Source organism: Aspergillus campestris (assembly GCF_002847485.1).
Source record: "Aspergillus campestris IBT 28561 chromosome Unknown P168scaffold_1, whole genome shotgun sequence".
NCBI lineage: Eukaryota > Fungi > Ascomycota > Eurotiomycetes > Eurotiales > Aspergillaceae > Aspergillus > Aspergillus campestris.
Genome location: NW_020194336.1, coordinates 3,668,476 through 3,682,208, shown reverse-complemented (window position 1 = coordinate 3,682,208; position 13,733 = coordinate 3,668,476). Strand labels below are relative to the sequence as shown.

The 13,733-nt window shown below is 52.2% G+C and overlaps 3 protein-coding genes across 3 annotated transcripts; all 3 read right to left on the bottom strand.

Annotated features, from left to right (window-relative positions):
* Positions 1 to 119: 119 nt before the first annotated feature.
* Positions 120 to 7,241, bottom strand: P168DRAFT_301585 (acetyl-CoA synthetase-like protein; the record flags this gene model as incomplete). The annotated part of the gene is made up of 2 exons (XM_024838543.1): positions 120 to 1,162; positions 1,835 to 7,241. The coding sequence occupies 2 exons, from the start codon at positions 7,239 to 7,241 to the stop codon at positions 120 to 122; spliced, it is 6,450 nt and encodes a 2,149-aa protein (XP_024697586.1).
* Positions 7,242 to 8,108: 867 nt separating this feature from the next.
* On the bottom strand, positions 8,109 to 8,738 carry P168DRAFT_324029 (cytochrome P450; the record flags this gene model as incomplete). The annotated part of the gene is made up of 2 exons (XM_024840773.1): positions 8,109 to 8,527; positions 8,588 to 8,738. 2 exons carry the CDS (start codon positions 8,736 to 8,738, stop codon positions 8,109 to 8,111), a joined length of 570 nt encoding a protein of 189 aa, XP_024697585.1.
* A 1,540-nt stretch (positions 8,739 to 10,278) lies between these two features.
* P168DRAFT_294757 (putative leucoanthocyanidin dioxygenase) lies at positions 10,279 to 11,541 on the bottom strand (the record flags this gene model as incomplete). Its single annotated transcript, XM_024837975.1, has 3 exons — positions 10,279 to 10,370; positions 10,561 to 11,119; positions 11,179 to 11,541. The coding sequence occupies 3 exons, from the start codon at positions 11,539 to 11,541 to the stop codon at positions 10,279 to 10,281; spliced, it is 1,014 nt and encodes a 337-aa protein (XP_024697584.1).
* Between the last annotated feature and the right edge of the window lie 2,192 nt (positions 11,542 to 13,733).

Sequence of the window (13,733 nt, the reverse complement as noted above, 5' to 3'; positions counted from 1 at the left end):
GAGGGCTCTTCGGTCAATATATTGTCTACGTGTGTGGTGAAGCTATACTGCGTATTCTGCGGTGACGATAAATTACTTGATATGGTATATATATAGCATTCCTAATTACGGAAGGTGCTTCACTGCTGCTTGACCCGGGCATTTCGGTTGACACTTCCCCCAAGTCTATTACTCAATGTCTCCCCCACCAGGCAATCCAACCCCCCACTGACAAGATCCTGCAGCGCCTGGGAGATTTCCTCCGACAAGCTCTGGGCAACAGCCGGTTTCAAGACACGGGGAGAGGCGATCACCTCGATGTCTAATCCGGTCGAGGTCGGCGTTGAACAGATCCAAACCTCCGATGACGGATAAAGCCGGCCGGGTGATGAGAACGCTTGTGACTTGTTGCCCGCAACGCAGAGGCCAAGGTCTCGCTCGATATTCTGGTGCTGGACGATGAAGCCGAACCCACTGCCAGACTCCCACTGTGTGCACTGTTGCACGATCTGGTCCAGGTCCATCCACTCGTGCCCGAGACTGCGCGTGGACTGGCGCTGCGCGTGGTCTAGATACATTCGTCCTGTCATGGATGGTTGGATCGCCACGCGAAATGGAACGTAGTTCACGCACGGCCCGACGATTCCGTCGATCCCTGCAACGGGCAGGCTTCGGTTGTTCACGGTCTGGCCCAGAACGACATCGGTGGTCCCGGTCCGCCGGGACACGGCCACGGCCGATGCTGCCTTGACCAATGTGGCTGCGGTGATACCAGAAGGGATGGCCTGGACGGAAAGCTCCAGTGCGGAAAGGCCACGAGTCACCGCGTCGGTCTCGATCTTGATACTAGTACTGGGCCATCTGGTCATAGAAGAACCCTGCAGGTAGTTGCTCCAGAAGTCGAGGCTGTCCGAGTTCTGGCTGTGGGGGCGCGCGTCGAGATAGTCTTCGAAGTCGGTCTGTTGTATAGCGGCTTCTGGAAGGTTACAAAGGGATTCCAGATCTTGAAAGAGGGTTGGAATGCACATTCCGTCGTACTGGGCGTGTGAGAGCCTAATCAGTAGGACGTGTTGCGCAGCCGCTACGTTGGTGACCAGGGTAAATCGTGTTGGTGGTACAAAGCCAGTAACCGGGGCATTCTGCTCGGCTTGAGATAGCGTCTTGGTCACTGTCTGCACATCCTCTGGAGTTGTCATTACATGCAGCGGGGTATCAATGCTTTCTAAGATGACGTGAAGAGGCTGCCCGTCCTGAGCTATAAAAAGACTGCGAAGAATACTGTGGGCTTGGGTCAGACGCGCGATTGCCCCTTCCAGACGGTCCTGGTCCAGCCATCCAGCGAAAGAAAAACAGAAATGCGTCCATGGGTATCGTGCAATCAAGAAGGACTGGGACCAAGTCGTAGGGAATACATGTCGGATTTTGGACCCTGTTGGTAGACATTTACTGTCTACTCGACTGGCTTTCAGCTTTTCGCATCCGAGGGATTCTCGGCATCTCGACGATGCTGTGGGTGGTGATGTTGTGTTCTGAAGGCGACTCAACGATTGGAGCGTACTGCCCTCCATCACATCTGCCACAGTCAAAGAGAACCCAGCACGTCTCGCCAATGCGACCATTCTCATGGCAGCGACCGAGTCACCCCCTAGACTCAGGAACCGGTCATCCATTCCGATCTCCGCGCGTGGAATGCCCAGTGTCTTTTGCCAGATGTCCCGGAGTCTCCGCTCGTGGTCCGTGGCAGGAGCTTGCTTCTGGTCGGGACATTTGCAGGAATACGCTTGCAGCTCCCGGTGTGATAGGGCTAATAGAGCGCTTTTGAGGCTCCGACGATCCAGCTTCCCCGTTAACGTACGAGGAAACCGGAAAGCCGAGATGATAACGGACGGCACCATGTAGGTAGGCAAGAGTATCTTGAGCTGGGCCAGAGCCGATTGCGCACTTTGTAGGAAAGTCGCGTCCGCAGGTGCGAGAATGGGCCCTAAACTCCCTTGCCCGTTCGACGCTCCCTGGGCTTGCTTGACGACGGCAATGAGCTGGGTATTGTTCTGGGCCAATGGATACTTGATCACATCGGCCATGACCTCTACTGCGCCAGGAAATACGTTTTTCAGGGTTGTTTCAACCTCGCCTAGTTCGATGCGTTGACCACGCAGTTTAACCTGGGTATCCTTGCGTCCAATATAGCGGAGGGAACCGTCGTGCTGATACTGAACCAAGTCCCCCGTGCGGTAAAGACGCCGGTCGGCGTTGTCGGTGTTTCCGGGCAAACTGACCCTCCAGTCGGGCCAGGACAAAAACGCAGCAGCGTCTGCCTCGGGGCGATTGAGGTACCCTCGTGCGAGGATGGGACCTTCAAGGAGGAGCTCACCCATGGCGCCAATAGCTGCCAACTTGGATGGGTCGGACGGCTGCGTGATCCATCCAACGCCCCCAACTATGCGGCCGATCACACCCGGTTTCCATCCATCGTCGGAGATTGTCGCCACGCCACAGATGGTAGCTTCGGCCGGTCCGTAACCGTTGATTAGCGTGCGCCCCTTTGTCCAGGGATCAGCTACACTCTCAGTGACGTTCTCCCCAGCCAAAACAACAGTGCTTAGCATCGGCACCTGGGAGGGACGGAGGATCTGTATTGATGATGGAGTGAAGAAGGCACAGTTGACGTCAGCCCGGGCAATATATGATGCCATGTCGTTGTTCCTGTCGAAATGTGAGGGGATGCAGACGCAGCCGCCGCCAGCCATCGTGGTGAAAATCTCATAAATACTCATGTCGAATGCAAAGGATGAGTGATGCAGCAAGCGACTCTCACGACCCACATTAATTCCCTCCCGGTGATGCAGGATACTGGTCGCCAGGGTTGAATGCGGCATGATGATCCCTTTTGCTCGCCCTGTACTACCGGATGTAAACAGGATGAAGGCGGTATCATGAGGCGAAATCGGGATATCAGAGGCCCAGTCAGATGGCTGGTCTTCTACCTGCTCTGCGAACTGTAGAGAGATCTCAACTTGGTTGGCACAGAGTCGATCGGTTAGCGGAGCTGTTGAAGAGGATGTGATTAGAAGGCTAGCAGCACTGTCCGCCATGATCTCCTGTATCCTGTGTCGCGGGTGCTGCGGATCCAAGAGAACACACGCGCCGCCGGTACGCAAGACAGCGAGGATTGCTATGACGGACCACTTGCTCTTCTCCATGCAAATGGCCACCGCTGACCCTGGGCCCGCACCACGTGTGTGAAGAAAGTGAGCTAGCTTGGAGGATAACACGTTTAGGCGCTGGTATGAGAGATCCCCATCCCAGGACGAGACCGCCGTCCTGTTTGGTTCCAAAGCGTGCTGGGCCAGGACAAGGTCATGCAGACAACAATTATTCTTAGCCGGGATGGATCCATTCCACTTTTGTAGGACTTGCGAATCCTGCGGACTGATCATTTCAATCTCCTTGACAGGCATGTCGACTTTCCGTGGCGATTGGAAGATCTGTCGGAGGATATGTTCGTACTGAAAGACGATCCGCCCAACCTCAACGGCGCTGAGAATCTTGGGGTCATAGCTTACTTGGATCTCAAGGCTACGACTGGCCTCTCCGACATTGAAGGCAAGAAAGATGCCATATGATGCGAAGGGAAGGTAAGACATACCAGTGGCTGCCGAGCCGGAGAGAAGGGGAAAAGTACTTTGAACCGGGGTTTCTTGAAGTTGGACGAGTAGTTGGCTTTGGAAAGCACAGGCCTTTGCTGCGTCTGGACAGCTTTTGGCAATGCGTTGCAACCCGGCCTGCTCATAGGGAAGCATTGAGACGACTCGATTCTGGATCTGATCCAAAATGCCGTCCACACTGTCCCCTTGCTTGACATGAACTTGGAGGGGGACTGTTGCGATGGTGGGTCCAACCAAACTTTCCACCCCAGAGACAGGGGCAGCACGCCCTGTATTGGTTATGCCAAATACCACTGCTTCTGAGTCGGTATAATGAGCCACCAAAAGGGCCCAGGCCAGCTGAAGATAGGCGGCATATGTATTTCCGCCTTTTGGCTTCTCCAGATCCGTCAACATATGCCGAAACTCCGCGGAAGGACAGGGACGGTAGTCTACCGACGGTAGAGTTGGGAAGGTTGGGGCTTCCAACCCTTCTAGCTGCGACTTCCAGAACTCCTCAGCGCCAGGAAGAGTCTGGACATGATGGACAAAACGACTGAAGGGCTTGGTGGTCGGGGTAGCATTTCCCCGGTATGCTGCCTCGACCTGCTCCTGGAGCAACTCGATCGACCAGCCGTCACAGAGCGCATGGTGGACGACCACGGTCAATTCCTCTTGCTGGGGCTGGTGACGAAAGTAAACTAGCGGACCACCCAGATACTTCCAACCATATCCAGGAGGTCCTGACCCCGGATCCCCCTCCAGCCAATCGATCTTGTCTTGTACGACCACCTGGAAGAAGCCACGGCCTGTCTCAATCATTCGGGTGCGAAGGATGGGATTCATATCCGCCGTCAACTGCCACGCTGCTTTGAGTCGAGTCGTATCTGTATCTTTAGGAACGCGAAATTTAATCTCGCCGACATACTTGCCGGGTGTCCGTACGGAGGCCGCAAGCATGCCTTCCTGCATTGGGGTGCAAGGGTAGATATCTTGTATCCGGGTCGCTTCGAGGTCACATTGCTCCGCTGCTATACTAACAACCTCGGTCCGGGTGTCTGGGTCAATCATGGAGAATGGTAAGTCCCCTGCGATGGAGGACGGGTCAGGAAGCAATTTTCTCATTGCACCCGCCTGCTCCCGCAGCGACGACCGACGAAGTAGACTGCCGATGGCCACATCGAATCCCGCCTGTCTCGCGGCTCCGACCAGTCTAATGGCCGAAATAGAGTCCCCCTCAAAGCTGTAGAGGGTGTCTTCCATCCCGATGCATTCCACGGGGACACCAAAGGTTGCTGCATATAGGTTTCGGATGGCGTATTCCGCCTCATTCAGGGGAGCAGACTTGTGGTCTTCCGAAATGTACGTCTTCAACTCAGCTGGTGACATTTGATCTGCATGTTGACGAAGGAGCCGTCTATCCACCTTGGTGGAAGCCAGTCGTGGAATGTATCTCAGTGGAATGAGCACCGTTGGAACCATATATGCTGGTAACCTCTGCCGCAGGCAGTCCAGCACGGAGCGAGCTCGCGCAACATACGCGGAATTTGGTTTAAGAAGAAGAGAGTCCATGGCTTTTTCCTTCACCTGGCATGCTAGCACGGAGCCTGGCAAGACGAAACCTGCAAGGTTTCCGTTGCGGACTTTCTCTACAATAACGTCGGTGACCTCGTCAAAGATCTCAGAGATATGGTGCTCCACTTCGGCCAGCTCCACGCGCTGTCCACGAACCTTTACCTGTCCGTCTTTGCGGCCGACAATAGTAAGAGAGCCCTTTGCATCCTGGAATGCCAGGTCGCCAGTTCTATACAATCTGTTCTGACTGATACCCCGGGGTAGCAGCTGTAGCCATTTGGGCGGATCGATAAACGCGCGATTCGACGCCTCCGCGTTGTTTAGATAACCACGACCTACTATGGGGCCTTCTATGAGGAGCTCCCCGACAGCCCCGGTAGGCATGAGCCTCTCGCAATCATCTGGATCGACGATCCACGCGACTGCCCCGGTGGGTTGTCCGATGGTGTTTGGTGGGCAGCCCACCTCCAACTGCTGTACGGATGCATTGACCGAGCATTCCGCCGGACCGTAGGCATTGAATAAGGTAATTCCTCTGCTGGTGAATGCGGCCACGTCAGACGCGAGCATCTTTTCGCCGCCCAGTATGAGGGTTTTCACCTGCGGCATCTGGTCCCAGGGGAGCATCCTGGCGAACGAAGGTGTCAGAAGGGCGTGGGTAACACCAAGCTCCCCAGCTCCCTGCGCAAATAGCGCGGGATCTGTGCGTGCAGCCTCTGGCATGACGCACACGCAACCCCCTGACATCAGGGTACTCAGCAACTCCATGATGCTGACATCGAAGGCGTAAGACGCAAATTGCAAAACTCGGGATGTACGGTCCATCCCGAACGCTCGACAATGTGCCTGGGCTCCCGTGCAGTACGAACCATGCTCGATCACCACCCCCTTCGGCCGCCCAGTCGACCCCGATGTAAAGGCCACGTACAGCGCATTGGCGGCATCCACTTGCGGTGATCTGAAGGCATTCTGCTGCGGAAACCAGCTGTGGTCCAGATGCTCGATGGCTATTACATTGGCGAGATGTGAGCACCGGTCGGCATGCGCCTCGGAGGACAATATTATGGTAGGTCGGACCTCCTGACATATAGACTGCAACCGCTGGAAAGGCCATGAGGGATCCAACAGGACAAACGCGGCGCCTGCCTTTATTACACCAAGAATGGCAACCACTGCCCATCTTGATTTGTCCGTACAGATTGGGATGAATTCCTCAGGACCGACCCCGGAATGTGTCAGACGGGATGCGAGCTTTGCCGCCAGACGGTCGAGCTCACCGTATGTAAAAGCCCCATCCCATGACTCAATGGCCGGGGACTCTGGGGATTCGCGACACCACTTTTGGATCTTGTTATGGACACAGAGATCCAGACGCGTAGGAACCCTCTTGTTGACCTCCAACACGCGATCAAGTGCCGTTGGGCTGATCTGCATGAGGTCCCGGATCGCCAAGTCACCACGGCCCAGTGCCTGGGAGACTGTCCAAATAAACTGGTCGAGGAAAGCCTGGCAGTGCGGTGTACCAATGGATGCATCATCGAAGACCATGCTCACAGATAGATTTCGACCACGGTGTTTGCAGTCCAAGAAAATGGGGACGAGTGGATACATGCTGGATCGACGTTGCCCAACGGCGGAAGACACATTCCATGCTGGCGTATCATCTTTGCGGTACAAAAGAATGACCGGGAGTTTTGTCGACGGTCGATTTTCCACGATTGAAGAATCTGAGATCTGCTTCTGGATCGATTTTGATTCCTCGCAAACGGAGAGGTCTTGGTCAAGGGCAATGTCCAACACACGGAGACCGTCACGGTAGTCATTGCTGCGAGATGTCAAGATGTCGAGCACACCCACGGGACCAGACATGCCCTGCTGGTAGTACTGTTGGAGGACTACCCAACTGAGGACCAGAATCGCCTGGCCGTTCCGAGGGTCATTGACAACGTTCCCGGGCCATGCTAGGCTTGACTCCAGCAACTGCCAGCTGCGAGACCCGGAGTGGCAGGCGATGTCCGCACAGAGGCTTTTTTCTATGGTCATGTTTTTATGGAGACAATATTGAAAAACGAACTATTAGATTGATGTTCAGAAGGAAAGGAAAAAAGAAGGGAAAAAAAAGAAAAACAAAAGAAAAAAAAGAGAGACCAGAGGCTTAACCACAAGCAAAGACCATACTCGAAGTCAACAAGCCCGGAGCATTCATTGGAGACGCCGCATAGTGGAAGAGGAAACCCTTGTATGCATAGCCGGAGGCCTAGAGCTAACTATCGCCGTCCCCACCTCCCAGGCAAGGGAGATAGTTTGCTAGCTTGCTAGTGGGTTCTGCAGAATGACATGCATTATTACCTCGATCCCTTGACGGATTCCGATGGAGATATGCGTCGTTGATGGCAATTCATGGCGAGCAGCTGGAAAAAATGAACATGCATGGATCAACTGATCAATAATTAGTCGGTGGCCTCCAGGCAACTGACGCAAGGAAATGCTGAAACCAAGAAAGGGCGACAGCCACCACTCCCTGAGCAGGTATTGGGTTCCGATCAGCCGAGAGGGTTGGTTGTCTGGGCCATCCAGGGGCTGTCTAGACTATTCTAGTGCAGTTGTAAGAACCTCTAATGATTTGCGAGTACCTTCACCGACGCTGAAGATACCGGCCGTTCGACAGACTGGATGGATGGGACAAGGGTGATGATATCTGGATGGCTATCAGCCAACAGACTCTGTAGAACCACGTTCAATCACTACGTCGGTCTACTTGATATATGTAACGTAAATATATATAGTACTGCTAGAAAAGGAAAAAGCTCTCAGAGCTCCATAGAACAAATCAATGAGACTATCAGCTAAGATATGCTTCTAGCAGGACTGAGATGTTCCGCTGTGTCCACTTGGTCCGGCTGACGAGGGCTACATCTTCCCGGCACGAGGCCTGATTCGCGCCTCAATTTCAGTATTTGTCATAAAAAACGCACTCGAAAAGATATTGAAGGGAAGTTCCTGCCCGCCAGGCATGCAAGTGACATCGAAATCGAGGAGGATTTTGGTGAAGACGGTTTGGACGACTCTGCTCGCCATGAAGCGACCTGGACACGTGCTGGTGCCGTATCCGAAGCCTAGAAATTTGTCGGAAGAGGTCGTAACACGTGCAGTACAGCCCCCCGAGGACTCATCGTAAAAGCGGTGACTATCAAATTCATCCGGGTTTGGGTACAAATCCTGATCGCGTGACATCCAGTACCAGGGCAGCGTGAGGATCGACCCTGGGGGAAAGGTGCGGCCAAGGGAAGGGATGTGGACTGGTTTTATCACAAGACGACTCGAGCCGTCTGGTAGGTTTGATGCCTCGTTAGTGTCTCTCTGTAACAGGGACCGGGGAGATTGCGCACATAAAATAGTGCCGTGAAGACGCAGGATTTCACGCATAAAGCTCTCCAACTTGGGGCATTGGTTCATCACGTCGGGAGTAGTGCATTGTCCTGTGGGCAGAGCTGCCTGTAGCTCCTCACGGAGAGGTGCGATGCACTCGGGGTTGACCATGATGCGGTATATCATTCCAGTCACGATCATTGTGATCGGAAGAGCGCTTTCAAAGTGAAGGAACATGATCTTGTCGGCTATCTGGCTGATTTGCTTTTCTTCATCGTAGTACCTAGTCTCACGGCCGATTGTATTTTCAGCCATACACTCCTCGATCACGGCATTTAGTAGCGAACATGACCTGTTTTGAGACTTTTCGGAGCGTAATCGACACACTTGGCGACGAATCTCGGAGATGAGCCTGCTCTTTAGCTCGCTCATGACTGCCCTCATTTTCCGGTTCGTCGGAGCAAACCGTGAGATTAGGGAGTGCAAAGGCCTTGGGAACCTGACGCAAACGGCTGTATGGGACGTAATCAAAGAGTTGTAGGACATATGGAGCTCAAGGAGCTTTTGGTCGGATGCGAATTCTGGTCCCCATATGCACGCAATCATAATTCGCGAGTTGACATAGTATACTCTTTCCCAGACATTGATTACCCTCCATCCTGCGGTTGAGTTGGTCACTTGTCCGGATTTCTCTCATTTGCACTGGCATCCACTGACCTTTTTCACCGGGCCTCACGGAAAACGCGGACGGTATGAGCTGATCGACCTGACTGGCGACTAGGTGGGAGAATGCATCTGAGCCTTGTATTAGCTCCGCTCCTCTCAATCTCCTTTTTACTTTGCATCCCAGGGGCGCACAAATCTCACCCAGATAAGGCTTCTTATTGCATTTGAGGACGGCATTGGTTACCGTCTGGGATGCCATGTCTGAGTGGCGGTGGTGTATATTTTCCTGAAGGGGTCACCAGCCTGACTTTCTCTGCTTCTCGTGGGCTGGGCCTACCTTTTCGGCCATTTTGATGAAGCTGAGATGGTCTTGTGGAAGATAACTCCACTCTCTGGCCGACTGCGGTGGGAGGATTATCCAGTAGAACCGGTTGAGAGGTCTCATAGCCCATGGGAGGCCATTTTTGGTATACTGTCCAATGATTAATTGTGTTTCCAATGGAGACAAGAGATGAATAAGAATCTGACCTGTTGGTACGCGTGGGTAGTCTCTTTGACAAGATCGCACTCGGTTGACCTCCATTGAAGCAAAGAACAAACGTCACTGTTCTCACCGACAATGGGAATATCCCCCAATTGCTTTCGGATGCTCCATCCGTATAGATAGTCGGCGACAACAATTACGAGGCAGACAGTAATCACACTCACAAGCGCAGCCAGCACGAACCCCGTTACAGGCTCCCACTTTGAAGAGAAATCCATGGGGCGGATTGAAAATAATGTAGTTGTTATCGACATTGTTTGATCCATCTGTATTGGGGAGGAAGGGGTAAAAACTCTTTCTTTGCCTGTCAGCTTGTGCCATCATTCCCATGTTTACCTTCTGCCTGGTTGACAAACATGCCGCTAGGTTCCCCTTGCAGTATACATACAGATACGTTCGTCACGCGTGTTCTACTCTCCACGTTCACTGCATGAAAGTGGCTGGGGATTTTACTATGTCGGCGAGACAGCAGGTATGGTCTAGATTCATTCTATTGCCTGTTTAGAGTTCCCCAAGCATTGATCCTCTCGGTCCGTTTTGTTTCTCGGCCTCGTCTACATTGACACAAATGAACCAGAACCCGTCGTATACGACTATAATCAATAGAGCAGAGTGACTGCTGGTAACAAGCTTGAAGCTATCGCGAATCCCCCTTTCCTTATCACGCGGGCCGTACATACTGGTACTTCATCCTGAATTCCATGTGCTGGTGGACAGTAGTCCGCTTATGCTCCCCGACAGGCATCGTAGCAGGCTTCCCTGTGGTCTGAGGCACCAACACACCGTCGCTTCTTGGATTTACAAAATACGGGATCGAGAATCTTTCCGTAGTCGTACTCAAGCCTGGCGGTGGGGAAGGGATCATCACTCGATGTTTGGACGCAGGCAGGTAGCCATTACTCCATACTTCTCCAAAGTCCCCCATGGTAAACCAGATGCGGTCTCGAATCTCGGTCGTGGCCGGAATGAACGTCCCGGGCTGGCTTCGGTCTTCGATCTCCAGTCCCTGGTTCTGATCTTGGATGAGAAATGTGAAGGTCGTAAAGTCAGTGTGCGGGGGACACCAGGTGGTCGCCTGACGATCGATGGTCGACTCGAGGAGTGATGGATAGTGCAGTAGTCGGAATCCGCTCTGGGGGCCGGCGTGAAGAGAGCGGAAGTAGTCGGCCTCGCTGGGTTCTACTTCCAGTCCCAAGAGCAGAGCGTCCAGGACGGCTCGGTGCAGCTGCTCCAACTTCTGGAGGAAATCCGTCATGAATGCCCGGAATCCGGGGAGAGCTTTTTCGTCGACCCAACGATTATGGTGGATAGGTTCCTGGTCGCTTCCAATGTCGTAGTGCTCCTGCCGCCGAATGTCCGGTTAGAAAACTTCAGGAGGAACAACACGATTGATGACCGAACCTTCCAGTCCAGAGCTTTGTCTGTCCTGACGCCCGGATCGTCTGCCATGGCTTCCAGTTCATCCTTGCTGTAGATCCTTTCCCTGCCCACGCCAGTGTATCCGCGATGCGGCACTGTGCCATGCGGATGGTCAACCTTTCTCTTTTCCTCCAGCGGCAGATCAAAGAACTCCTTGGACCGTTGTAGCGCCTCGCGCCAGGTGTCAATGTGGATGTTGTGGCCAACGATCCCGCAGGCTCCTTGCCCGTGGATCGCCTTGACCAGTTCGTCTGCTTTGGCCTTGCGGGAAACGGGGTCATTGCTATGGAGATAGTCAGAGATGTCGATGGTCTGAAGACCGTTATGATCCGAGAGAGAGCCCATCTTGGATATCGGTTGCAAGCAATTGGGAAGAAGGGTCGGGCGCAACGCAAAGTGTAAGCTTGTTTAAGGCAGGGCACACCCCGGGGACAATGAGTTGACTGCCGCGCAAGAATCGGCGATATAAACCCCTTGCTCGGTCTCACATGGTATGCTCTAGATCTATCGTATATACGCCTTGCATTAGAAAAAGAAGGAGGTGCCCTCAGGTACGAAGATTCGCGTAATTAATTTTACTGCGCCACTTCTGGTCTCACATGCCATACAGTAATGCATTGGGCCACCAGCTGACTGTCCTTGACCTAAGTCACTCTCAAAGACGTCTCTCAATAAGCAGGTCAGGTCTACCAGGGTAAAAGCCTTCGACGTGTCTCCTGCCGGACCTCAAGGTATTTGCGCAGCTACTAGTATTATATCTCACCCCCACAACCCCACAACCTGGATCAATCCCTCGACTCTTTGTACCTTTAACAAGCGAGTCTTGCGTTTACATTCTTCACCTCTATCTACTACAAGCGAATGGATGTGACAGCATCGCAAGTTTCAATGCAGCGGTGTCTGTAAGCAGTCTCTTATGTGATTGTAATCCGTCTACCTACCACAATATCTGGTAGAACGGTATCAATCACTAACACAAAGCACCTGATCTTAAGAAGCGTGTAGATTGTGAACTGAGGAGAGATTTATCGACCGCATTATTGGAAAGTATCCGAGGCAGATACAGCAAGTGGCGCGTGTGTTGCCCAGGCGAGATGGCGGTGTGCCATCTCCCCTGGAATTCAGAGAGGCGTCTGGATAGTTCTAGGCCGTCGAGGCTCCCTCAGCTGATCAGTTCAATTCTGGACACATGCGGGCACGAGCGCAGAAATATCTCCAAAACCTTGCGCAACTTTGTTTGAAGTTAAAAATTGCTCTCTGCCTGCAGACTGGCCGAACGAGGGTCAAAAGGAGCAGATGCACTTCGACTGGTCAGATGCTGACTGACTGTGTATTTCCAAGCAATTGACCTGGGGTTTTGGGGTGTCCACGCTATTCTAGGCTCGAGAAGGACTTAGCTTTGCCTGCCTTGTTGCAGCACTACCACCTGGGTGAAAGTGTTACGGGAGATGGGTTGCGGTTGGGATCTTATACCTTTCGATTGACTTGATTTGTTATGGCATGACAACTAGCCTGCACCTAACGAGTGATGACATGGAAACCAAAAGAGAATGTGCTAAACAGATAGCTAACAAACCCTCACGGTCGTGGGAAAATATATGTCCAAGATGAACTGTGGGAATAGGGAATGGGAACGCGTCCTAAGCGATAAAATTGATGATATTCAACTATGGAAAAGCTTGCAGAAGTGGTTGCAAATACAGAAGGTCAAACTGCGTGGGAAAAGGACTCTACAGGTCAGCTGACATGCCCCGATTGCAGTCACTTCCACATATACCAAGTACGCCCCTTTCTGCTAAAAGATCACTGGAGTATAAGTGATATAGGTCATTAATCAGACTGGAAACATCACAGCCAAACCATCAGGCTTGCTCAACCAATGACATTCGTCCAAAGTAATTCGAAAACTTAGTGGTATACACCATATAATGCGCTAAAACGAGATTTTATGCACAGTGCTCAGAGCCTCAGGGGAAGCTTATATCTTGGGAGTGAGTACAAGGTCTCGCTGCAACCAGGATAGTCACATATACGGCCCTTGGGGAACTTTCGACTTGGATTATGGGTATCAAAGTGCCGCTGCAGCGAGTCGGTTCAAGCGCACCTGTCTCTCGAGTAAATGGATCTAACTCTTAAGTAGCTCTGTATCACTGATAGAATCCACATCTCTGTTCTTGAACCCGAGATTTGCTAGAGCTTTTCTCTTAGATATTATATAGAAATATCTAGTTCAAAGGCGATCAGTCTACCCTGATAGTTCATTTAATTTCTCATATTCTAGGAAGATCTCCCATATTGCTGATCATTAGCAGTTAAACGTAGCTTTTCTCTCTTTTTCTCTCTGCTTTGATCTTATTCTATAACCTCCAAAACTCTGCCTACAGAGTGATATAATGAGCAAAATATGATTAACAGTATTATGAAATAATCTTCTTCCAGAGTAGATATATCTGCTTTAATTCTACCAAACCTGGATCACTTTCAATTGTCGTCTTCTGCTAATCACTTAGCTACTGGGGTGCAGATATACCCCGGAC